Source organism: Heptranchias perlo, chromosome 21 (genome assembly GCF_035084215.1).
Source record: "Heptranchias perlo isolate sHepPer1 chromosome 21, sHepPer1.hap1, whole genome shotgun sequence".
Classification (NCBI taxonomy): domain Eukaryota; kingdom Metazoa; phylum Chordata; class Chondrichthyes; order Hexanchiformes; family Hexanchidae; genus Heptranchias; species Heptranchias perlo.
In genome coordinates, this window is record NC_090345.1 from 38,297,692 (window position 1) to 38,323,858 (window position 26,167).

At 45.2% G+C, this 26,167-nt stretch overlaps 1 protein-coding gene across 3 annotated transcripts; it reads right to left on the bottom strand.

Annotated features, from left to right (window-relative positions):
* Nucleotides 1-1,692: 1,692 nt before the first annotated feature.
* Nucleotides 1,693-25,208, bottom strand: LOC137340161 (interferon-induced protein with tetratricopeptide repeats 5-like). Of its 3 annotated transcripts, none has more exons than XR_010966723.1 (3): nucleotides 25,109-25,208; nucleotides 8,224-10,172; nucleotides 1,693-4,885 (listed from the first exon to the last, which is right to left on the bottom strand). XR_010966723.1 is itself a non-coding variant. In XM_068002513.1 (2 exons), exons 1-2 carry the CDS (start codon nucleotides 25,111-25,113, stop codon nucleotides 8,732-8,734), a joined length of 1,446 nt encoding a protein of 481 aa, XP_067858614.1. In that variant the 5' UTR covers nucleotides 25,114-25,208; the 3' UTR covers nucleotides 7,593-8,731. The 3 variants fall into 3 exon arrangements, 1 of the variants encoding a protein (XP_067858614.1); XR_010966722.1 differs by lacking the exon at nucleotides 1,693-4,885 and adding an exon at nucleotides 7,593-7,972; XM_068002513.1 differs by lacking the exon at nucleotides 1,693-4,885 and having other exon boundaries at nucleotides 7,593-10,172.
* Between the last annotated feature and the right edge of the window lie 959 nt (nucleotides 25,209-26,167).

Here is a 26,167-nt window from a genome sequence, read left to right on the forward strand (position 1 = left end):
TGTCGAATGTTAATGAGGAATTTTCACACAGAGTCAAGTGGCAGGCACACACGTTTGGCTCCTCTCAGATATTTACAAATTTCCATCCACAGCAAATCGTATCATATTATCAACCCATCTAAAACAGGATATGAAATCATAAACATTCAAAATATATTGAAACAACCTGAACAACAGTGATGGCTCACACAAGGTTCACACTTCTACAGAAACGCCTTTCATTAATAAAGGACAATGGTGCAATTAGTCACTAAACTGTTTTAAAAATGGTTCAAAGAACTTACTTTGAACTTCACAAACTGACAGTGCACCTCAATCAATTAACGTGCGACTCACCACTGCTGTCTGGATTTTTCTTTTATAAAAGTTGGAACACATATAAACTCACAATGGGTAATTCTAACTATGGGAGATGGGATAAAATGGGGCAATTAGAATTTATTTAATTTCAATGGAAAGGAAAATCAGGAATGGTGTAAAAATGGAAGTCTAATTCGATATTTTTTTTTATTCGTACATGGGATGTGTGCCCATCCCTAATTGCCCTTGAGAAGGTGGTGGTGAGCCGCCTTCTTGAACCGCTGCAGTCCGTGTGGTGACGGTTCTCCCACAGTGCTGTTAGGAAGGGAGTTCCAGGATTTTGACCCAGCGACGATGAAGGAACGGCGATATATTTCCAAGTCGGGATGGTGTGTGACTTGGAGGGGAACGTGCAGGTGGTGTTGTTCCCATGTGCCTGCTGCTCTTGTCCTTCTAGATGATAGAGGTCGCAGGTTTGGGAGGTGCTGTCGAAGAAGCCTTGGCGAGTTGCTGCAGTGCATCCTGTGGATGGTACACACTGCAGGCACAGTGCTCCGGTGGTGAAGGGAGTGAATGTTTAGGGTGGTGGATGGGGTGCCAATCAAGCGGGCTGCTTTATCTCGGATGGTGTCGAGCTTCTTGAGTGTTGTTGGAGCTGCACTCATCCAAGCAAGTGGAGAGTATTCCATCACACTGCTGACTTGTGCCTTGTAGATGGTGGAAAGGCTTTGGGGAGTCAGGAGGTGAGTCACTCGCCGCAGAATACCCAGCCTCTGACCTGCTCTCGTAGCCACGGTATTTATATGGCTGGTCCAGTTAAGTTTCTGGTCAATGGCGACCCCCAGGATGTTGATGGTGGGGGATTTGGCGGGGGTAATGCCGTTGAATGTCAAGGGGAGGTGGTTAGACTCTCTCTTGTTGGAGATGGTCATTGCCTGGCACTTATCTGGCGCGAATGTTACTTGCCACTTATGAGCCCAAGCCTGGATGTTGTCCAGGTCTTGCTGCATGCGGGCTCGGACTGCTTCATTATCTGAGGGGTTGCGAATGGAACTGAACACTGTGCAATCATCAGTGAACATCCCCATTTCTGATCTTATGATGGAGGGAAGGTCATTGATGAAGCAGCTGAAGATGGTTGGGCCGAGGACACTGCCCTGAGGAACTCCTGCAGCAAAGTCCTGGGGCTGAGATGATTGGCCTCCAACAAGCACTACCATCTTCCTTTGTGCTAGGTATGACTCCAGCCACTGAAGAGTTTTCCCCCTGATTCCCAATGACTTCAATTTTACTAGGGCTCTTTGGTGCCACACTCGGTCAAATGCTGCCTTGATGTTGACGATCCGGATTCTTTCCCCTCAGTCTGGTTCAGTAAAAACTGAGTCGAATACATTTTAAAGTTCAACACAACTTTAATATAGCAGGGTTCTTAGTCTGCAGCATTGATTTGGACTCCTGATAGAGCCCCTCTATGCTGGCAGAGCAAGAACAAGAAACATACAGAAATCCACACGTTTTTATACAGATCAATAGGGGTTGGAACATACTTAACGAGGCTCAACACCAATCATAAGCCGGGCATAGGTTGCCATGCGAGGTTACATTATTGCCGGCCAATCATAGATCGTCCATGTGCTGATCATGCTGCTGTTAGACATCAAAGGGGATACTTCCTCACCTTCCAACCTGGAATGTTCTTTCCTGTTCCTTCTGTTCCTTATCTCCCAACTTGGAATGTCTTTCAACTTTGGCTAAGCTCGTTACCTATATTGATCTGCCATAAACATGGAGACATTCAGACCAGTCCTTGAATCACATCAAAGACTCTACATTGATAAGACAATGCAAACCTGCTGACTACGCAAACATATGGCCCAGCAGGAGGCCAGGCCACCTGTACCAATCTCAGTTACTAACTAATTAACCCTTTCTAACCATTTTGCATTCTGCTTCTTTGCCACGTAGGCATTTTAATATTTTACCGAAAACTGACCACGTAGGGATTCTCATTCCCCCCTTTTATCATTTCATGATAACCAATTATTACGGTGCTCACTGGTTCTGCAGGTTCTGCAGCGCAGCAACATTTAAGTAAGCAATAAACTATAAGATTTATAACAATGAATATGACTAGCCCTTGAACTGGAGAAGTCCCAATAGAACACAGACATGTTTCATCAATACGCCTTTGTACTCTTATCTGTTCTCAGGAACAGACTCCTTCTAAACATCTCTCAAGTAAGCTGCGAATGTCCTTGGTCAGCTAAACCTATTCATGTTAGTTTGAAAAGGCTAACAGAGTCAAATATCCTATGGTGCTTTCTATTTTGTTTCCAGCCTAACTAGACTGAATGGTACCTTTCAGACCATTTTACACCTGTGAATTGGTGCCCTCCCCATTATATCCCTTAATCCAAATTCTCCCTACAATATCCCGTTAGATGCTGTACCTCATCTTAACCAGGTTCCCTTCGTGTTGGCCACCAGTCCGGGTGGAAGAGAGGCAGAGCATCTGATAATCCTATCAAACTATAATTGTCTTCCCTTTTACATGCACCTTACCCCAGCGGGTGCTACTCCCGGTACCATTAAGATGTGTTCTTAGTTGAAACCACAGAGACAATGGGGACATTCTTACCCAGGCTCTGTTTCATTATCTTTGCCAAACCCTTCATCCTCTGCTTACATTTATTACATGCAATGAAAATCAAGAAGCACATTACAACAAACTGCACTGCGACTAATACATATGAAATTAATCTAATCCAAAGATGGATCTGTATATTCAGTCCCAAATTCCAGAGGTCATTTCACCAGGTGGTGACTTTAATTTGGTCAATGTCATGCTTAATGTTGTTATTGTCCTGTTGTAGGTTATAATAAACCTTCTGGGAGAGGCGTATCTCCATTCGCAATGCTTTCAAGTATTTAGGCAACAGGGGTGTCAGATACCCAAATGTGTCCTGATATGCTTTCAAGTCCTTTCTGACATTCTCAGAAACTTGTAAGGTGGTGAGGTTATGCCGGTGTATCTCTACCAGTTCCTCGGGTCCAATCCGAACCAGGACTTCAGAAATGGAGTAGAATTCTGGACTTAAAATATCACAAGTTAGATTGGCATATTTAAACGTTTTCAAATTAGTTGTAACACAATATTCGTCCTCTCCGGCATATGCCACTTAAGTGGGTTTTAGATCCGCCTCTAGGGCCTCCATGGTACAGTTAATATCCCGATTGGTACCGGTATTATTAAACCCACACTGTGCTTCTAGGCTGTGTCCAACACTATGTGGACACACAGTGACAGCATGTCTAGTAACACATCCCTTTAATTTTGTTCCAGCCAATCAGCCTAAATCTACATCCTCTAGTTCTTGAACCCTCTGCTAGGGGAAACAGGTACTTCCTGTCTACTTTATCTGGGCCCCTCATAATCTTGTAATTTTGTATCCATCGTGCGGATATCTTCTAAATATTGTTTCTCCCAATTTTATTGTTAACTGATGGGAACCTAACCCTGAATTTTGGAAATCCAAATTACTGTGTCCCTCTTTACTTTAATTTCAGTCCTTTTGATTGATACCAGTGTTTCCTGACTGTTTCATTAATTAGTTGGTTTCTCTATGGACCATGTGTCAGTGCCTTGTTTAAAAGGATTTCTCACTCGCCTGGACCACATTAACCATTTTCCTGTTGTGCTGTTGTCAAGTAACTGAGCCTGTCTGAGACTCATTCTTCACTGTATCTTCTTCATGTATCTCCGCATACTAGCAGCATCTCATAGGAATGAGCTTAGTGTTCTTAGATATTAACTTTCTGCTGGCCAGTCTCTGCTTCCTCATGGTATTTCCGAACATTTTCCATGGCACACATCATATGTCCTGTAGGATTCAGTCCTGTAAAAGCAACTGGTTTGTTTAAAGAGTGGTTGCAATAGCTCACCAGACCATAGGCCTTTGTAATCATGTTCTTCATCCTGATCTCCGTTTCAGATGATGGCAACATACATTTGTATCTTTTATGTCCACTGTAGCCATTCTTAGGTTTTCAGGTTATCTTATCAAAAAGATCAGGGGTGTCTAGAGTGCTTATCTCCCTCTGCATGGTCCCGATGTCAGGGTAGTGGCCAGGCTATTGAGTGTAGTTTTCTCATTATTCATTATAGGCAAGGACACAAATATCTCCACGAGAAAGCTATCAATTTACTATTCTTAACTACACTTTCCTGACTTCCACTAGATTGTATATTTATGCCAGATTGATTTTTTTATCATGCCCAATTCAATGACTTTAGAGAAAAATTCCCATTTCTCCCCATCTCGAGCACTCTGTCTCGGACGACAATAAATAGGTTAAAACAAAACAAATCAAAATGTTTTCAAAAGAAGAGAATCAGGTTGATATCACCACGCTGTGACATTTGGTATCCGCTGATGTCTGCAGCTAAAGTCTTAAATCTTTAACACCACTGGATCGTTTCCTGCACCAAATTTCTCCAGCAAAGGTTGCACCGTAACTTTGTAACTACTCTTGGTAATCCTGCACCATCAACACTCACGTGGTCCCAAAAAAAAACCAGGGTCACCTGTTTTAAAAGAAACACAGAAAATCCATTGCGGCTCTTCTTGAGAGCCCAAGTGATTAATTTGTCAAATCTTCATTTATTATTTATTTATCCAAAGGAATAATCCCTTTACCCGAAACAAATTCAGAAAACAAAACAGGAGAGAGAAATTGCATAGTCCCTCTCTCGCTCTCTCTCTGAAGCACGCAGCCTGTCTGAAATAAACACTGTCTCTCCCACATGTACGCAGGGCTGCAGACTGGAATTTCTAACTCCAAGTCCTAATCTCTGTGTTTTCAAGATGTAACCACATTAAGCAGATATCATTAGCAGCCGCCTGCTAAGATACGTTATATTCCTCTTTTATTAATTTATTAATGGTTTGGGCATGTGTTTCTAGCACTGTAGCTATCCTTTGCAAATATATGGTCAGCATTTGATCCTCAGACAATTCCTTATCTGTATTTTCATTTATCTTTTAATATATCTTTAATGCGAAACCCTAAATCTCTGACCTTTTGATCTAATGTTGTCAAATCAATGGTGTTAACAACTGAGGCAAAGGCAGTTGCTATATCACTTATCACAGATCTTTACGTCTCCATATTTGCCTATCTCTTTTTACGATGTCCACCTCCATTCCATGTCGCTCTTTGTTTTAACACTTGAGTTAGGAGGTGTTGATCTAATTGTTGAGTTTTCTTAGCATTCTCAATGCGAGTTATATAATTTGTCAGGGAAGGTCTCCCCTCTTTGGTCAGATCTTGTATTCTACTATTAATTTCAAATAAAATTGAATAGCCCCAGAACTTGTCAAAACTTCCTTATCATACTGTGGCAGGGTAAAACTGATAGGCATTTAGTACCCTGTGTCAGTACATAGCTCAAGTAATGGACTTCCAATTGTCTAACCTATGCTTCCTTTTCATATGATTTGTTTTACATTCCTTTCTTATCAATTTTTCACTGTAGCGTGAAAACTTATATCTCAGTCAATTGTAGCCTTTGGCATTTCCGAGTGATTGGGACAATTTTACTAATATAACCTATACAAATTGTTACCTCATGTTCACCTGTGTTCTGGGCAAGCCTCAGACAGTTCTCAACCGACTGGGTCATTTCTATCTGTTTGAACTGCTCTTGGCATGACAGTCTGGCTTCTTGGGATGGAAGGGGTTAATATTAACTTGCTCTTGTGGTCGGAGTATTTTGATCCTTCTCCCTTTGAGATTATGTTCCCACCTTCAAAATTTCTCTTCACACAGGTTTGACTGATTTTTTTACTTCTCACATTTGTGGATTGCTTTATACTATACTTTTGCACACTATTTTTTCACATACTTTTAGTGGATGTGATTATAATCAATGCTCTGAGCTGTTCCAGCTTTCCGACTTTTCCTGTCACAATGATACCAGATAGTTTTTTTAATGTATCCCGTTAATTTTTAACCTCTCTTTAAACCACAGCCAATCACAAAATAAACATTCAAAATGCCAATTTTTTGAAGATCCCATGTCTGGAATTTAACATGCCCACACTTTATAAGAACCAGAATTTAATAGGTCACTTAACCTAAATAACTCCAATTTTAATTCAGCAGTATCAGAATTAAACACACGACAAGACAGATACATTACACAAAGGAAGAAAACACGTAAGACACAGTAAGAAGGGGGCGTGGCCCACAACACCGACAAAAAAAAACGCTGATCAAGACAGGCTTTTTAAAGGGACAGTACACTTAAACAACAAAACCTCTCTTTTTCGGGTCTCTGTCTTTCAAACATTTGTCTAGTCACTTAATTCTATCCATATTTTTTTTTTACAGTACTGTCTCCATAAAGCAATTAGTTCTTTGGCTGTGGTACCTCTGTTATTTTTCCAAATTAATTCCTGAGCCGTTTTGGCGTCATCGAAGTTTTTAGTTCCTCCCAATGGCCATTGACCATTCCCCAGTCTTTTATTCTTATTCAACTAGTCAACACAACCGTATTATCGCCACTCAGTTGCTTATTACAGAATTTGAGGACGGTACTGATGCTTGTGCCTCACAATCCTAAGTGCCCTTGGTCCCTACGCCCACTTCAAGGTCCTGACTTTCACGTGGGGGATTTCCCCTCTTAACAACCGGTCTAAGGCTGCACGTTGAGACAGGCACTTCCTTCTGTAGTCGATCAGCACAAGCAATCAGTTCCCGTTCATACCCAATCCCCAGGGACTCGAAGTTCCTGTTTATACCCAATCACCAGGAATTCGAACCCTGACTCAGTGATATTTTGATCACTAGTTCCTGTTTATATCCAATCACCAGGATCTTAAACCCTGACTACCCTCAGTGATATTAACCACTGACCTACCGCTTACAAGTTATTCCCTCAGTACGTACGCTGACCCTCAGCCGGAGCTGACCCTCAGTGATATTCGACCACTGACCTATTCCTGCTATTTCTGTGTATTCGCCAGACTGACCTGAATCTTGTAAGGAGGCCACACGAGTGTTAGTGATTGGACGATTCGTCATCAGACTGACGGATTGGAGGAAAACCGACGTAGTAAATTAAGACTACTTACATCGGGGCGCTATTTCCTTCCTCTGTGTCTGAGACAATCCGTCTCTTACTCCGCGAACTCTCGGTGAACGACCGTTAATATCCCCGTACAGGCCACCAAATGACGATCCGGATTCTTTCCCCTCAGTCTAGTTCAGTAAAAACTGAGTCGAATACATTTTAAAGTTCAACACAACTTTAATAGCAGGGTTCTTAGTCTGCAGCATTGATTTGGACTCCTGATAGAGTCCCTCTATGCTGGCAGAGCAAGAACAAGAAACATACAGAAATCCACACGTTTTTATACAGATCAATAGGGGTTGGAACATACTTAACGAGGGTCAACGCCAATCATAAGCCGGGCATAGGTTGCCATGCGAGGTTACATTATTGCCGGCCAATCATAGATCGTCCATGTGCTGATCAAGCTGCTGTTAGACATCAAAGGGGATACTTCCTCACCTTCCAACCTGGAATGTTCTTTCCTGTTCCTTCTGTTCCTTATCTCCCAACTTGGAATGTCTTTCAACTTTGGCTAAGCTCGTTACCTATATTGATCTGCCATAAACATGGAGACATTCAGACCAGTCCTTGAATCACATCAAAGACTCTACATTGATAAGACAATGCAAACCTGCTGACTACGCAAACATATGGCCAGGCCACCTGTACCAATCTCAGTTACTAACTAATTAACCCTTTCTAACCATTTTGCATTCTGCTTCTTTGCCACGTAGGCATTTTAATATTTTACCGAAAACTGACCACGTAGGGATTCTCAATGTCAAGGGCAGTCACTCTCACCTCACCTCTGGAATTCAACTCTTTTGTCTATGTTTGGACCAAGGCTGTAATGAGGTCTGGAGCAGAGTGGTTCTGGCGGAACCCAAACTGAGCATCGGTGAGCAGGTTATTGGTGAGTAAGTGCCGTTTGATAGCACTGTCGACGACACCTTCCATCACTTTGCTGATGATTGAGAGCAGGCTGATGGGGATTGGATCACCTGTTTTACACCATCGGCCAAAGCTAAAATTACTAACTATGTCCATTTCAGTTTCAGCTGTTGAAATCAGCAAAAAAATGAGTTGAAATCTTGTCATTAGCTCAGAAATTTATACTTATCGTTACTGTAACCATAGCAAGTGGGAACGTGAATGCAGCATGATAGGGTCGATGAGTAGCAACACAACCCTATGTCAAATGGGAAGTCTGTCAACTAATGTTAAGATTATTTTTGAACTATTTACTGCAAAACAACACATTGAAAACGGGATTCAATTTCCTCAGGTAAATCGGAGACACATTTTAACATTGCCCTATGTAACCTGATGCAGCTCTCGTAGAGCACTTCGATATTCTTCATTCTCAGGATCACCCTCCAGGGCTTTCTTAAAGAATTCAATGGCTTCTGATTTCTTGCCATCAACCTGGTGTATTAGCCCCAATATACCAAAGGCTACACTGTCTCTTGAATATCTATTCATTCGATCTTCAGCAATTTGTTTCAATTTTGCACGGCATTTCTCGTTTTTCTTGGTGTTAACTTTGAGTTTTAAGCATTCCTTGAAAAGATGAATGGCATTCAGCTGGGATCTCTTCTCATGCAGCTCGTACTGTCCATAGTTCCAACGTATTAATTGTTTATTCAAAAGGCTGTAATCTTCATTTCTAAGTAGGTTGACGTAGATGTCATCGGCTTTGGAATATTCTCCGGATTCTGCAAAGATTTCTGCCAAATCAAATATTGCAAAAATAAGTGAGGGTTTCTGATCAAACGCTGTTTGGAAATGGTATTTGCAAAGTTCAATCAATTCTTTTCTTTCTTCATGATTAATGTATTTCGGACGTGTTTTCTTCAGTACAATCAGCTTAGTTTTGTAACATAAGCCAATCTGGTGGTGAAGGAGTGCTGAAGACGATTTAATCTTCAGTGCCTTTTTCAATAGCTGTAAGGAATATTCAACAGACCCTTGTTTTCTTAAAAATTTGCCTGCATACTGAATTATATATGGATCATCAGGAGATTTCAGCAGTACTTCTTCAACTAATCTACAACATTTCTCAGTTTGATTGAATTCCTGTAGTCTTAGAGCCAACATGATCTTGACAAAAGTGTCATTTGGGTTCAGTGCTAAGGCGCGGTGTAACTGATTCACTGCTTTGCAGTGTTCAGGACACTGTGGGTCTCCAAAGGTTTCTTTAAGTCGAAACAGAGCAGTTGCATGAGCTGCATTCCATTCAATGTCATCAGGATCCCCCTCCAGTGCCTTCTCAATACACTCATTTGCCTCTTCGTAATATTTCCTGCTAAATTTCAACAGCGACCAACTCTTCTCTCCGTATACTTCAGGTATCATTGCTGTGTACCGAGAACCATTAGGAAATTGTTGACAGATCATCTCCAGCTTGTCGAGGTAGGACTGGGCCTCTGTCAGTTCACCCACGTGATAATATACCCAGGCATAGTTTCCATATGTGATGATGCTTCTTTTTCCAATTTCATGTTTGTGATTCTTCATCAAAATCTCTTCAGCTTCCCATAAATTGTTGATTGACTCCTCGCGGTTTCCTTTCATACAGTTTACAAAAGCGAGTAGATTGTAAGGCATGGCTTGATATTTCACAATATCAGACTCTATTATATAATTTAGCCGTTCCTGCAAATCATCCCACTCAACATCTTCCATCTGTAGATTCCACGTGAAGTGACATTGTAGCTGAAGTAATTTCATTTTCAGGGAGTTCCTTTCAGTATCACTGTAAGAAATATGTTTAAATATTTAATAGTTTTGTTAAACATTCAGAAAGAAATAGCTATGGGGAAATTATTATGTACAGTCCAACATAGAAACTCAAGAAACTCAGTAAAGCTAATAAGCAGTCCCAAAAAAGCTGGCAATTCAAATAATAACCAGAAGTTCAAACACACGAACATACAAAAATAACAGACAGGAAAAGACCAGCTGGACCATGGAGTCTGTCCCATACTGTCATGGTGCAAATTAACACCACAACCTTCATTGCCCCTCCCCACCAGCCAGCCTCGCAGCCTCCCCGAAAATAAGCTTATGATTAAGGCCACTACTTTACAGTAACGGAATGGGGTAAATTCTCATTTATTACAAGGCAGTCCAGAATTTTCACTATTGTTTCAGGATCATATTTCATCATTTAGACCCCTTTTCAGTGGAAAACAAAACCTAAAGGTTTTGCCTATGATTTGATCACAAGATGGAATAGAGTTACCTGTTTGTTTCTGTCGTGCCTAGAGACTGTTTCCAGAGGGGATCTTATGGTTGAGTATTTTCCTCTGTGCAGCTGGTGGTTGCTGTGCAGTTTGGAGGCAAGGGGAACATCTTAGGCTGGGACGGTTGTCCCTGGAGCAAAGTCAGCAGCCAGCAGGAGTCGGATATCGCAGGAGAGGAGCTGAGCACAGGAGGGTCACAGCAAAGATCGGCAAAGGCTCAAGCCGCTGATACCAGAGAACTTGCAGCCAGCAGGAATTCAGAATCGGATCCTGGGATCTTTCTGCTTACATGGCTGAGCTACTCATTGCTTTAACCAGATGAGCCGTCGGGTAAACCAAACTCATTTAATTGAACTAGTACCTATGTCAGCCATGGCTCAGTGGTAGCACTGTGGCCTCTGAGTCAGTAGGTTGTGAGGTTCAAGTCCCACGCCAGAGATTTGAGTGCAAAATCTAGGCTGACACTTCAGCACAATACTGAGGGAGTGCTGTACTGTCAGAGGTGTCAGGTGAACATAAAATCCCATGGCACTACTTCATAGAATCATAGAATGATACAGCACAGAAGCAGGCCATTTATCCCATTGGCCTTGTGCTGTCTCTTTGAAGGGGCTATCCAATTAATCCCACTGCCCTGCTCTTTCCCTATAACCTGCATCTTTTTCCTTTTCAAGTATTTATCCAATTACCTTTTAAAAGTTATTATTTAATCTGTTTCCACCACCCTTTCAGGCAGTGCATTCCAGATCATAACAATTCGCTGTGTAAAAAATGGTTCCTCACATCGCATCTGGTTCTTTAAATCTGTGTCCTTTGGTTATCGACCCTTCTGCCATTGGAAACAGTTTCTCCTTATTTACTCTATCAAAACCCTTCATGATTTTGAACACCACTATCAAACCTCCCCTTAACTTTCTCTGCTCTGAGGAGAACAACCCCAGTTTCTCTAGTCTCTCCACGTAACTGAAGACTTTGATCGCTGGCACCATTCTAGTAAATCTCCTCTGCACCCTCTCTAAGGCCTTGACATCCTTCCTAAAGTGTGGTACCCAGAATAGGACACAACCTTCCAGCTGGTGCCTAGAAAGTGTTTTATAAAGGTTTAGCATAACTTCCTTGCTTTTGAACTGAATGCCTCTATTTATAAAGGCAAGGTTCCCGTATGCCTCTTTAACAGCCTTCTCAACTTGTCCTGCCACCTTCAAAGGCTTGTGTACGTACACCCAGATCTCTCTGTTCCTGCATTCCCTTTAAAATTGTACCATTTCATTTATATTGCCTCTCCTCATTCTTCCTTCCAAAATTAATAACTTCACACTTCCACGCGTTAAATTTCATCTGCCATGTGTCTGCCCATTTCACCAATCTGTTATGTCCTCCTGAACTCTGTTATCATCCTCCTCGCTGTTTACTACATTTCTGAGTTTTGTGTCATGTGCAAATTTGGAAATTATGCCCCATATTCCCAAGGTCATTTATATACATCAAATAGAGCAGTGGGGGAAACTACTGCACACTTCCCTCTGGTCTGAAAAACAACCGTTCACCACTACTCTCTGTATTCTGTCCCTTAACTAATGTCTTATCCATGTAGCCACTCCCCATTTAATCCCATGGGCTTCAATTTTGCTAACATGTTTTATTGTGTGATATTTTATCAATCATCTTTAGAAAGTCCATATACACAACATCAACTGAACTAAGCTCATCAATCTTCTCCATTACTTCATCAAAGAACTCAATCAAGTTAGTCAAACATGATTTGCCTTTAACAAATTCGTGCTGGCTTTCAATTATTCACTCATATTTTTCTAAGTGCCAATTAATTTTGTCCCGAATTAGTGTCTCTAAAAGTTTCCGCACCAACGATGTTAGACTGACTGGCCTATAATTGTTGGGTTTATCCCCCTCTCCTTTTTTGAACAGGGATGAAACATTTGCAATCCTCCAGTCCTCTGGCACCACTCCCATATCCAAGGAGGATTGGAAGATTGTGGCCAGAGCTTCCACAATTTCCATCCTACTTCCCTCAGCAACCTAGGATACATCCCATCCGGACCGGGTGACTTTTCTACTTTGAGCGCTGCCAACCTTTTAAGTGCCTCCTCTTTATCTATTTTTATCCTATCCAATTTCTCTACTACCCCCTCCTTTATTGTGCCATTGGCAGCATCCTCTTCTTTAGTGAAGACAGATGCAAAGTATTTTTTAGTACCTCAACCATGCCCTCTGCCTCCACATTCCTTTTACTATTTGTATGTTTATAAAAGACTTTTGGGTGCCTTCATAAGTTACCCGCTAATCTATTTTCACACACTAACTTTGCCCCTCTTATTTCCTTTTTCAGTTCTCCCCTGTACTTTTTGTATTCTGCTTGGTTCTCTACTGAATTATGAACCAAACATTTATCACAAGCCTCCTTTTTCTGTTTCATTTTAATCTCTATATCTTTAGTCATCCAGGGAGTTCTAGTTTTTGGATGTTTTTCTTTTCCCCCTCCTGGGAATGTGTCTAGTCTGTACATGAACCATCTTCTCTTTGAAAGCCTCCCATTGCTCATTTGCTGTTTTACCTGTCAATCTTTGATTCCAATCGACCATGGCCAGATCCCTTTACAACTCACTGAAAATAGCTCTCCTCCAATTGAGTGTTTTCACGTTTGTATATTTCTTATCATTTTCGATAACTACTCTAAGCCTAATGATATTGTGATCACTGTTTCCTAATTGCTCCCTCACTGAAACATGCTGCACTTGCCCAAATTCATTCCCCTGAACTAGGTCCAACACTGCTTCCTTCCTCAATTGGCTGGAGACATGCTGATCAAGAAAGTTCTCTTGTACACATTTCAGGAATTTCTCCCCCTCTTTGTCCTTTACACTGTTATTCACCCAGCCTGTAGTAGGATAATTGAATCCAACCATTATCATTACTCCAAAGTTCTTGCATCGTTCTGTAATTTGCCTGCAAATTTGCTCCTCCATCTCCTTCCCACTATTTAGTGGCCCGTTGCACTCATCCAGCAGAATAATAGCTCTTCTATTATTCCTTAATTCTAACCAAATAAATTCTGTTTTCGAAGATGAGCCAATGGGTCCCTCAACCAACATCACTAAAAATAGATTATCTGGTCGTTATCACAGTGCTGTTTTTGGGACCTTGCTGTGTGCCACATTTCCTTCAGTAAAACAGTGACTACACTTCAAAAGTATTTAATTGGCTGTAAAACACTTTGGGATGTCCTGAGGTTGTGAAAGGTGCTATATAAATGCAAGTCATTCTTTCTTTCTTTACCTAATCAGGTTAATCTGAATTGTCAACTTTCTGCATGTTGTATAGTTTGAACAGTGTGCTGATTAAATATTGGTCTGTTGATTAAATGTGCAAATTAAGTTCTGGCAGCAAACCAACATTTGGGGCCTGATTTTAGCAGGCCTGCGGGTTTCCGGCGGGTTGGGTTTCGGGTGCGTGGCCTCCGCGCCCGTTGAAATTAGTGGGTTGCCCGCGCGATCGTAGCAGGCAATCCACTAATTGGATTCACTTAACTGCTCCTCCGGGGTCCGCGCTGCTGGTCTGCGCGTCGGGCGGGCTGCGCATGCGCAGTACGATCTATCAGCTGGAGGCTCTCTAGTTAAAGGGGCAGTCCTGCACTGACAGATGCTGCAACCAATGGAACAAATTACAGCATGGAGCAGCCCAGGGGGAAGGCTGCTCCCAGTTTAATGATGCCTCACCCCAGGTATCATCAGATGGGGTGAGGAGGAGGGGGAGGACAGAGATCTTCCACCCGGCGGGCGGGAGGAAGCGGCCTGCCTCTGCCACCAAGAAGGCCTGGCTCGAGGTGGCAGAGGGGGTCACCTGCGCCACCAACATATCGCCCACCTGCATACAGTGCAGGAGGCGCTCCAATGACCGCAGTAGGTCAGCCACAGTGAGAACACGTAGTTTTTCCCCTACACTCCGTCTGCCACAACACTGCCCCCACCCCACATCTCCTTCGGCACCGCCAACACTATTCTGTCACATCACCCCTCATACCAACTCAAACCCCATCCTCATCTTACCTGCACCTACTCACCTCGCCAGTACTCACCCCGCCACTACCACGCAACCCAATCCTCATATAATCTCATGGCTCTATCCCATACTCACCCTCTCGTGGATCTCCCTCACGGCCAGCCTCACTCAACCTGCCACTACCTGTGCTTCAGCCACAGGGCATGCATCACATATGTGCAGTAGGCAGCGTAAGGCAAACGTGTCGTGAGCATGAAGGGGATGCACAAGGGTGTCTGAGGGTTTGCCATGGGTGTTACCTATATTGAATTTCAGAGCAACAAACATCACACATTATATTGGCACCACTACTGCCATGTCTCCGCGAATCCTGTCTGTTTTGTGCAATAATGCCCGCTCCTGGGTATCACTATGAGGACCCACCACTGATGCCACCCATTGTGTTACTGCAGAGTAGGTGCAGGTGTATTTGCAGGGCTCTTCCGCGCAGATGACTGAGAGACATTGGCGGTGCACCCGGCTGCACCCTGGAAGGATGCGGAGGAGAAGTTGTGGAGGGCAGTGGTGACTTTGGCAGCGACAGGTAAGCAGATGGTGCTGGGGCCAGCCAGGAGCAGCTCGGCATGAAAGAGCCTGCAGATCTCCACGACTACATGTCGAGTGAATCTGCGCCTCCGTGTGCACTGCTGCTCGGAGAGGTCCGGGGAGCTGCGCCTCGGTCTGTGGACCCTGTGGCGAGGGTAGTGCCCTCTGTGACGCGTCTCTCTCTGTGGTAGCCCTCCCTCCTGCTGTACAGGTGGATGTGTCACAGCACTCTGTTGTGGAGCTCCACGTGTCAGAGGTGGACGGCGTGGATGGCGAGGCTGGTGATGCTGTTCGCCCTCCGAGGGGGTCATGACTGCAGCTACGGCGGCCCCCATCCGCAATATGTACATCTGAGGGGGTCCGCAAGGTAGGCACATGTCTCCGGACCCCGGGGTGAGTGTGCAGGTTTGTGACTTTGACCGTCCGGAGGGGGGTGGTGGAGGCCACACTTTGTCCCAAGTGACAGAGCGGCCTCCTGCAATGGGTGAGGGTCTTCCCCCCCCACCTGTCAAATGGACCTTTGCAGCTGCCACAGGCTGACAGCTGCAACACGTCCAGTTTAACTAGGACTGTTTCCCCCAGTGTGTGAAACAGTCCCATGTTTCCCCAAAATCACACACAGTCCCTCAATCAGGTCAGTTAATGACCTGAACAAGCGAAATAAATAACCTCAAGTGGCATCCCGCTGGCTTTAATTGCCTGCGGGATTCCCACCAGCGGGGGCCACGCACGCACCCCCGCACGTCATCGGGGAACCCGGAAGTGGGCGGGATTGTGGCGCGATCTGGTCACGTGACTGGATATCGGGATTTTCGGGGCCCCCCCGCTGGAAACCCACAGGAAACCCGACGGTAAAATCGAGCCCTTGGTGTCTCAGAGCTCCAGGGCTACAGTTAGTCAGTGCAGGTTAAAGTATTCAAGTGAGTCTGTTGACACTTCGAGTACCTTTAAACTAAAACAACTTACAGTCAGGCAGAGCCCAGTTTACATTGATCAGCTACCGCCTGGCTGTAACTGTCCTGTTTAGGAGAGAGCTCTGTGCATGTCAGGTTACCACGGTCAGAGCTGTCTGACAAAAGTTGCAGATTTAAATGTTAGAGAACATGGAGAGCGGAATCTCGATTCCCCAAACATTCTCTTCATTGCCCTCCATTTCGCTCACTTCCCTTTCCTGTCAGAGCTGCTTTTGAAGAGGAAGAGGGAAATGGTGAGAGAAAAAGTGAGAGGGAAGGGGGAGGGATAGGCTGGTAATATCTTGCTTTATTGCAAATGACTAGTGCAGGGCTATTCAGCTCAGCTGCCTTGATCCTGCTGTGAGTCTCTCTCTCCCTCTCTCCTTCTCAGCTCCTGTCCTTCTCCAGGCTGCTCTTGGGGCTCTTATCATCTCTACGCTGCTCTCTTGAGTTTCTCTTTTGAACTCTTCTCCTCTCCAAACAGCATTCAGGGCTTTTTTGCCTCTCTTTTTTTTCAAAAAATATACTTTATTCATAAAATTTGCAGCAGTACATACAATACAGTTGTCATATCACTTTCCAAACGTACACAATACAGATTATACAATTTGCAGGTTACGTCAAGTACAGTTCAATGAACACATTGGACATAATTACAGTTCATGACACTCTAGGGTGTCTCATTGCATCATACTCAACACAGATTATTGCTTACAGATTCATTTCAGATTCATTACAGGTACATTACAGCAATTTGAATTTTACATTCTGCCCGAGGGGGTTTTTCCCTGATTGCAGCCCCTCGGTTTACAATGGCGGGAAGGCTCTAAACGGTTGCCTTTCCCCACAGGGCCTTTGCGGCGGCCGCACCCATCCTCAGTGCGTCCCTCAGCACGTCGTCCTGGACCTTGGAATGTGCCAGTCTGCAACACTCGGTCGAGGACAGCTCCTTGTGCTGGAAGACCAGCAAGTTTCGGGCAGACCAAAGGGCGTCTTTCACCGAGTTGATGGTCTTCCAGCAGCAGCCGATGTCCGTCTCAGTGTGCGTCCCCGGGAACAGCCCGTAGAGCACAGAAACCTGTGTTACGGAACTGCTCGGGACGAACCTGGACAGATACCACTGCATCTCTCTCCAGACCTTCTTTGCAAAGGCACATTCCATAAGGAGATGGGTGACGGTCTCGTCTCCACCGCAGCCTCCTCTGGGACAGCGCGCGGTGGCGCTGAGAGTCCGGGAGTGCATGAAGGATCTGACGGGAAGGGCCCTTCTCACCACCAGCCAAGCTAGGTCTTGGTGCTTGTTTGAAAGCTCTGGCGATGAGGCGTTCTGCCAAATGACATTGACAGTCTGCTCGGGGAACCAACCGACAGGATCCACCATCTCCTTTTCCCGCAGGGTCTCGAGGACGTTACGTGCGGACCACTTGCTGATCGCCTTGTGGTCAAAGGTGTTTTCCTGCACAAACCTTTCCACGAAGGACAGGTGGGGCGGAACGGTCCAACTGGACGGAGCGTTCCGTGGCAGCGTGGCCAGGCCCATCCTTCTCAACACCGGGGACAGGTAGAACCTCAGCACGTAGTGACACTTTGTGTTTGCGTACTGAGGGTCTATGCACAGCTTGATGCAGCCGCACACAAAGGTGGCCATCAGGATGAGGGCCACGTTGGGCACGCCTTTCCCCCCTTTCTCTGGAGATTTGTACATCGTGACCCTGCGGACACGGTCCATTTTTGATCTCCAGACAAAGTGGAAGATGGCTCGGGTGACTGTCGCGGCGCAGGAGCGAGGTATGGGCCAGACCTGCGCCACGTACAGCAACACCGAGAGCACCTCGCACCTGATGACCAGGTTCTTGCCCACGATCGAGAGGGATCGTTGATGCCACAGTCCCAGTTTCTGCTTAACCTTGGAGATACGCTCCTCCCAGTTTTTGGTGCACGCCCCGGCCCCCCCGAACCAGATCCCCAGCACCTTCAGGTAATCCGACCTGACGGTGAAGGGGACAAAGGATCGGTCGGTCCAGTTCCCAAAGAACATGGCCTCGCTCTTGCTACGATTTACCCTGGCCCCCGAGGCCAGTTCGAAACGGTCGCAGATGCTCATCAATCTGCGGACCGACAGCTGATCCGAGCAAAAGACGGCGACGTCATCCATGTACAGGGAGGCCTTGACCTGAGTGCCTCCGCTGCCTGGGATCGTCACCCCTCTTATGCCCGCATCCCTCCTGATGGACTCGGCAAAGGGTTCGATGCAACACACGAACAAGACGGAGGAGAGAGGACAGCCCTGCCTGACTCCAGATTTGATCGGAAAGCTTTCTGATTCCCACCCGTTGATTGAAACTGCGCTACTGATGTTTGTGTAGAGCAGTTGGATCCAATTGCGGATTCCCTCCCCAAACCCCATTTTGGAGAGCACGTCCATCATGTACGTGTGGGATATTCTGTCAAAGGCCTTCTCCTGGTCCAGGCTGATCAGGCAGGTGTTCACCCCCCTGTCCTGTACGTAGGCAATCGTATCCCTGAGTAGCGCCAGGCTATCAGAGATCTTCCTGCCGGGTACGGTGCAGGTCTGATCGGGGTGGATCACCACCTCCAGGGCTGACTTGACCCGATTGGCGATGACCTTGGACAGAATTTTGTAGTCCACGTTAAGTAGTGAGATGGGTCGCCAATTTTTGATTTCTTCCCTCTCCCCCTTCTGTTTGTAGATGAGGGTGATGATGCCTTTCCTCATGGAGTCTGACATGCTGCCTGCCAGGAGCATACCCCCGTACACTTCCAGCAGGTCTGGGCCTATCCAGTCCCACAGAGCCGAGTACAACTCCATCGGTAAGCCGTCGCTTCCGGGAGTCTTACTCTTCTCGAAGGATCGGACGGCCTTTGTCAGTTCGTCCAGAGTAAGTGGGTGATCCAGACTCTCCCGCTTGCTGTCGTCTAGAACCTCCGTGATAGACGACAAGAAGGAGTGGGAGGCCGCGCTGTCTGTGGGCTTCGCGTCGTACAGTCCGGCATAAAAGGATTTGCAGATCCTCAGTATGTCGGGCTGCGAGGACGTGACCGAGCCGTTCTCTTCCTTCAGGCTGCTGATCACAGAGCTCTCTCTGTGCACCTTTTGGAAGAAGAAGCGCGAGCAAGTCTCGTCCTGCTCCACGGAGCGGACTCTGGACCGGAAGATGATCTTGGAGGCCTCGGAGGCAAAGAGCGAGGCTTGCTGGTCCTTCACCTCTCTGAGTTCCTCCCCGACATCGATCCCCATCGACTGCAGCAGGAGAAGATTCTGCATGCTTTTCTGGAGTCGGGACGTTTCCCTCTGCCTCTCTCTCGCCTTCTGAACACCTTTGAGGATGAAGAACCTCTTGATGTTCGCCTTGATGGCTTCCCACCAGTGCACTGGGGAATCAAAGAGGGGCTTTACGGTTTGCCTCTCTTTGCCTTCCTGCATGTACTGCCCCCCCTCCCTCCTGTCTTCCCATGTTCTGGCTGACTTCACCCCCCTGCCCACTTCACACTCCACCTTCTGAAGTGACGGACTGCAGCTGTTCACACTACTTCCAGAGCATGGGGCACTGTGCCCGGGCATTCTCCCTCCTCTCCACTCAATCACGGACAGACCGTGACTGTAAGTATCACTAATTACAGTTACAATTTGACATAATCATGTATCCCATCCTGCAAAGCTTTAGGCGCTTGGCTAAAAAGCGAGACTGTGGGCAGACCTTGTGTCTGTGAGAATACAGAGGGAGCCAGCATCCCACAGGAAATGATATGCCTGACACCAGGCAAAGTGATTGAGAATATTGCAGACAATAAAACTGTTAAACAGACACATTGAAGACCAATTGTCAGAAACAGATAACAAAATGTCCCAAGGCACAATCAAAGACTCAGGGCTTGGACACAGACTAATCCTGTATGTTAATTGCAGGAGCTTTGTTCAAATAATTAGGTAACTTTAGCGATTGGGGTATACAGGATGAGACATTTTAAATTTCTGCATCGGAACAATCAAAATACACAGAAAGATAAGGGCATGTCCCTCCCAATAAGATGGATACAATGGACAATTGTAAACAATTTTACAACACCAAGTTATAGTCCAGCAATTTTATTTTAAATTCACAAGCTTTCGGAGACTTCCTCCTTCCTCAGGTGAACGTTGTTGGAAATGTTGGACGGAGGCCCACACACCCGACGAAACCTGATCAGCTTGAAACTTTCCAGGGACAGGTTGTACCATCTTTGTTTATTTGATATAACTGTATTAGAACATTGTTATATATATACTTATTAGGAACAGAGGAACAGGAGTAGGCCATTCAGCCCCTCGTGCCTGCTTCACCATTTGATAAGATCATGGTTGGTCTGTGATCTAACTCCATATACCTGCCTTTGGCCCATATCCCTTAATATCTTTGGTTGTCAAAAAGCTATCTATCTCACATTTAAATTTAGCAATTGAGCTAGTATCAATTGCCGTTTGCGGAAGAGAGTTCCAAACTTCTACCACCCTTTGTGTGTAGAAATGTTTTCTGATCTCACTCCTGAAAGGTCTGGCTTTAATTTTTAGATTGTGCCCCCTACTCCTAGAATCCCCAACCAGCGGAAATAGTTTCTCTCTATCCACCCTATCCGTTCCCCTTAATATCTTATAAACTTCGATCAGATCACCCCTTAACCTTCTAAACTCGAGAGAATACAACCCCAATTTGTGTAATCTCTCCTCGTAACTTAACCCTTGAAGTCCGGGTAAACCTACTCTGCACTGCCTCCAAGGCTAATATGTCCTTCCGAAGGTGCGGTGCCCAGAACTGCTCACAGTACTCCAGGTGCAGTCTAACCAGGGTTTTTTATAGCTGCAGCATAACTTCTGCCCCCTTTTACTCTAGTCCTCGAGATATAAAGGCCAGCATTCCATTTGCCTTATTGATTATTTTCTGCACCTGTTCATGACACTTCAATGATCCAAGTACCTGTACCTCTAAGTCCCTTTGGACGTCCACTGTTTTTAACTTTTTACCATTTAGAAAGTACCCTGTTCTATCCTTTTTTGATCCAAAGTGGATGACCTCACATTTGCCTACATTGAATTCCATTTGCCACAGTTTTGCCCATTCACCTAATCTATCAATATCGCTTTGTAATTTTAGGTTTTCATCTACACTGCTTACAATGCCACCAATCTTTGTGTCATCGGCAAACTTTGATATGAGACTTTCTATGCCTTCATCTAAGTCGTTAATAAATATTGTGAATAATTGAGGCCCCAAGACAGATCTCTGCGGGACTCCACTAGTCACATCCTGCCAATGTGAGTACCTTCCCATTATCCCTACTCTCTGTCGCCTATCGCTCAGCCAACTTCCTAACCAAGTCCGTACTTTTCCCTCGATTCCATGGGCTTCTATCTTAGCCAACAATCTCTTATGTGAGACTTTATGATGTGGAGATGCCGGTGATGGACTGGGGTTGACAATTGTAAACAATTTTACAACACCAAGTTATAGTCCAGCAATTTTATTTTAAATTCACAAGCTTTCGGAGGCTTCCTCCTTCCTCAGGTGAACGTTGTTGGAAATGTTGCATTTTCAACAACGTTCACCTGAGGAAGGAGGAAGCCTCCAAAAGCTTGTGAATTTAAAATAAAATTGCTGGACTATAACTTGGTGTTGTAAAATTGTTTACAATTGGGACTTTATCAAATGCCTTCTGGAAGTCCATATAAATAACATCTATTGACATTCCCCTATCCACTACTTTAGTCACCTCTTCAAAAAATTCAATCAGGTTTGTCAGGCACAACCTACCTTTCACAAATGCATGCTGGCTCTCTGTGATTAACTGAAAATTCTCGAGGTGTTCAGTCACCCGATCCTTAATTATGGACACCAGCATTTTCCCCACACCAGATGTTAGGCTATCTGGTCTATAATTCCCCGGTTTCCCTCTCTCTCCTTTCTTAAAATGTGGAGTGACACGTGTAATTTTCCAATCTAGAGGGACAGTTCCTGAATCTAGAGAACTTTCTTGTTTGGTATAAATGCATTAGAACGTTGTTCTTGTGTCTATAATAAAGCTTGCATGTTCGGTCACACTCGGGCCCAAAGCATTGTGGAAGTTATTATTAAGAAGGATTAATAACCCTTGGTAGCATTAATAATAGCATATTTCCAACATGTTACATTGACACGACCGAAGACAAAGAAAGCAAATTCTTTGTCCTGGATGGTGTCGAGCTTCTTGAGTGTTGTTGGAGCTGCACTCATCCAGCAAGTGGAGAGTATTCCATCACACTCCTGACTTGTGCCTTGTGGATGGTGGAAGGGCTTTGGGGAGTCAGGAGGTGAGTTACTCGCCACAGAATACCCAGCCTCTGACCTGCTCTTGTAGCCACAGTATTTATATGGCTGGTCCAGTTAAGTTTCTGGTCAATGGTGACCCCCAGGATGTTGATTGTGGGGGATTCGGCGATGGTAATGCCGTTGAATGTCAAGGGGAGGTGGTTAGACTCTCTCTTGTTGGAGATGGTCATTGCCTGGCACTTGTCTGGCGCGAATGTTACTTGCCACTTATGAGCCCAACCCTGGATGTTGTCCAGGTCTTGCTGCATGCGGGCATTCACTGCTTCATTATCTGAGGGGTTGCGAATGGAACTGAACACTGTGCAATCATCAGCGAACATCCCCATTTCTGATCTTATGATGGAGGGAAGGTCATTGATAAAGCAGCTGAAGATGGTGGGGCCTCAGACACTGCCTTGAGGAACTCCTGCAGCAATGTCCTGGGGCTGAGGTGATTGGCCACCAACAACCACTACCATCTTCCTTTGTGCTAGGTATGACTCCAGCCACTGGAGAGTTTTCCCCCTGATTCCCATTGACTTCAATTTTACTCGGGCTCCTTGGTGCCACACTCGGTCAAATGCTGCCTTGATGTCAAGTGCAGTCACTCTCACCTCACCTCTGCAATTCAGCTCTTTTGTCCATGTTTGGACCAAGGCTGTAATGAGGTCTGGAGCCGAGTGGTTCTGGCGGAACCCAAACTGAGCATCGGTGAGCAGGTTATTGGTGAGTAAGTGCCGCTTGATAGCACTGTTGACGACACCTTCCATCACTTTCATGATGATTGAGAGTCGACTGATGGGGCGGTAATTGGCCGGATTGGATTTGTCCTGCTTTTTTTGTGGACAGGGCTTACCTGGACAATTTTCCACATTGTCGGGTCGATGCCAGTGTTGTAGCTGTACTGGAACAGCTTGGCTAGAGGCAAAGCTAGTTCTGGAGCACAAGTCTTCAGCACTACAGTCGGGATATTGTCGGGTCCCATAACCTTTGCTGTATCCAGTGCACTCAGCCATTTCTTGATATCACGTGGAGTGAATCGAATTGGCTGAAGACTGGCTTCTGTGATGGTGGGGATATCGGGAGGCGGCCGAGATGGATCATCCACACGGTACTTCTAGCTGAAGATGGTTGCAAACGCTTCAGCCTTGTCTTTTGCACTCACGTGCTGGACTCCGCCATCGTTGAGGATGGGGATGATTACAGAGCCTCCTCCTCCCGTTAGTTGTTTAATTGTCCACCACCATTCATGACTGGATGTGGCAGGACTGCAGAGCTTTGATCTGATCCGTTGGTTGTGGAATCGCTTAGCTCTGTCTATAGCATGTTGCTTCTGCTGTTTAGCATGCATGTAGTCCTGAGTTGTAGCTTCACCAGGTTGGCACCTCATTTTTAGGTATGCCTGGTGCTGCTCCTGGCATGCTCTTCTACACTCCTCATTGAACCAGGGTTGATCCCCTGGCTTGTTGGTAATAGTAGAGTGAGGAATATGCCGGGCCATGAGGTTACAGATTGTGCTGGAATACAATTCTGCTGCTGCTGACGGCCTACAGCGCCTCATGGATGCCCAGTTTTGAGCTGCTAAATCTGTTCTGAATCTATCCCATTTAGCACGGTGGTAGTACCACACAACACGTTGGATGGTGTCCTCAGTGCGAAGACTGGACTTCATTTCCACGAGGACTGTGCGGTGGTCACTCCTACCAATACTGTCATGGACAGATGCATCTGCGACAGGTAGATTGGTGAGGACGAGGTCAAGTAAGTTTTTCCCTCATGTTGGTTCACTCACCACCTTCCACAGACCCAGTCTCGCAGTTATGTCCTTCAGGACTCGGCCAACTCGATCAGTAGTGGTGTTACCGAGCCACTCTCGGTGATGGACATTGAAGTCCCCCACCCAGAGTACATTCTGTGCCCTTGCTACCCTCAGTGCTTCCTCCAAGTGGTGTTCAACATGGAGGACGACTGATTCATCAGCTGAGGGAGCAAGCGACTTTAGGACATGGACTTCTATGGTTTAATTAGTGTAATATAAAGGATTGTATTTTATCAAGAAAGAAAGACTTGCATTTATATAGCATCTTTCACAACCTCAGGACATCCCAAAATTCTTTACAGCCAATGAAGTACTTTTGAATTGTAGTCACTGTTGTAATATAGGAAACGTGGTAGCCAATTTGCAGGCAGCAAGGTCCCACAAACAGCAATGTGATAATGGCCAGATAATCTGTTTTAGTGATTTTTGTTTAGAGATAAATATTGGCCAGAACACCACTGCTCTCCTTTGAAATAGTGCCATGGGATCTTTTACATCCACCTGAGAGTGCATAAGAGGCCACGGTTTAACGTCTCATCCAAAATCCGACACCTCCAACAATGCAGCACTCCCTCAGTACTGCAATGGAACACCAGCCTGGATTTTGTGCTCAAGTCTCTGGAGTGGGACTTGAGCTCACAACTCACTGATTCAGAGGCGAGAGTGCCACCACTGAGCCACGGCAGACACTTATATCAAACATGCTATTTACACACGAAAATCTCTCTTACCTCATGATGTTCTGAATGAATAGGCCAGTTTCTTCTTTATGTTTACTCCTGTAGTCTTATCAGCTGGATAAACAGAACAAATTGTGTTCGGCTCTTCCAAGACATTTATAAACCATCCACACCCTTTTTCGTCACGTGATTTTGCAGAATTGCACTTGAGATTGGAAGGTGAAAACAGCAGATAACTTATCTGCTGCAGAAAATGTGTTAATCAACGTCACCAAAACAGAAGAATCCCCCTGGATTATTTGTTGATTCATGTGTTGTTTAGAACTTGCTGTGTGTATATTGGCTGTTCTGTTTACATTACCTTCTGCTGCATAGCAACTATGGCTGAACTTCATAAAAGAATTAATTACATGTGAAGTGCTTTGGGATGACAATGATCAGGGAGCGATGAGATCATTTCCATGAACTGTTCCCCAGGTGTACAGACATCAATGTACTTTCAGTAGTGATTCGGGTAGAAATTGGACCCCACTGCAGCCATTTTTTCAGGTATATAATGAGGGAAAAAGCATCAATTTCCCAGCGCTGTCTCCCATGCCCCAAGGGTGCCTTATTGGGCTGGACAATAATCAGGTGTCCGGGACTTGCTGAGTATTTCCAGCATTTTCTGTTTTTATTTCAGATTTCCAGCACTCGCAGTATATAGTTTTTATTTCAGAGAGTTAATGGCTGCTGTCAGCTTCACAGGTTCAGTTAGTGCAGTTGGAGTGTCAGTGGTTTCTTCAAATCAGTTTCCAGCATTGCACGTTCCTGAGACAACACCTCCACCGAAAGGCCGACCCCTTCCCGGTGCTGCTTTTCCAATAGGTCTAAATATGATGTGAGGCCTCTGCAGCCTCTCCCAATGTTACGTTCCCTCATTGTCCTAATCCTCTGGACCATCAAAACCATTCCTTTCCAACCTGTCTCTAATGGCACTATGGCTACTGCGAGCAGTGCAAGTGTCATGTTCCACTCCACAAGCAGCAGCTGTTAAGTTTACTGCCAATGTTAAAGGTTGGTCTGAATGTTCCTTACAGAGCTGGTACAGTTCACCATCTCAAAGGTTGG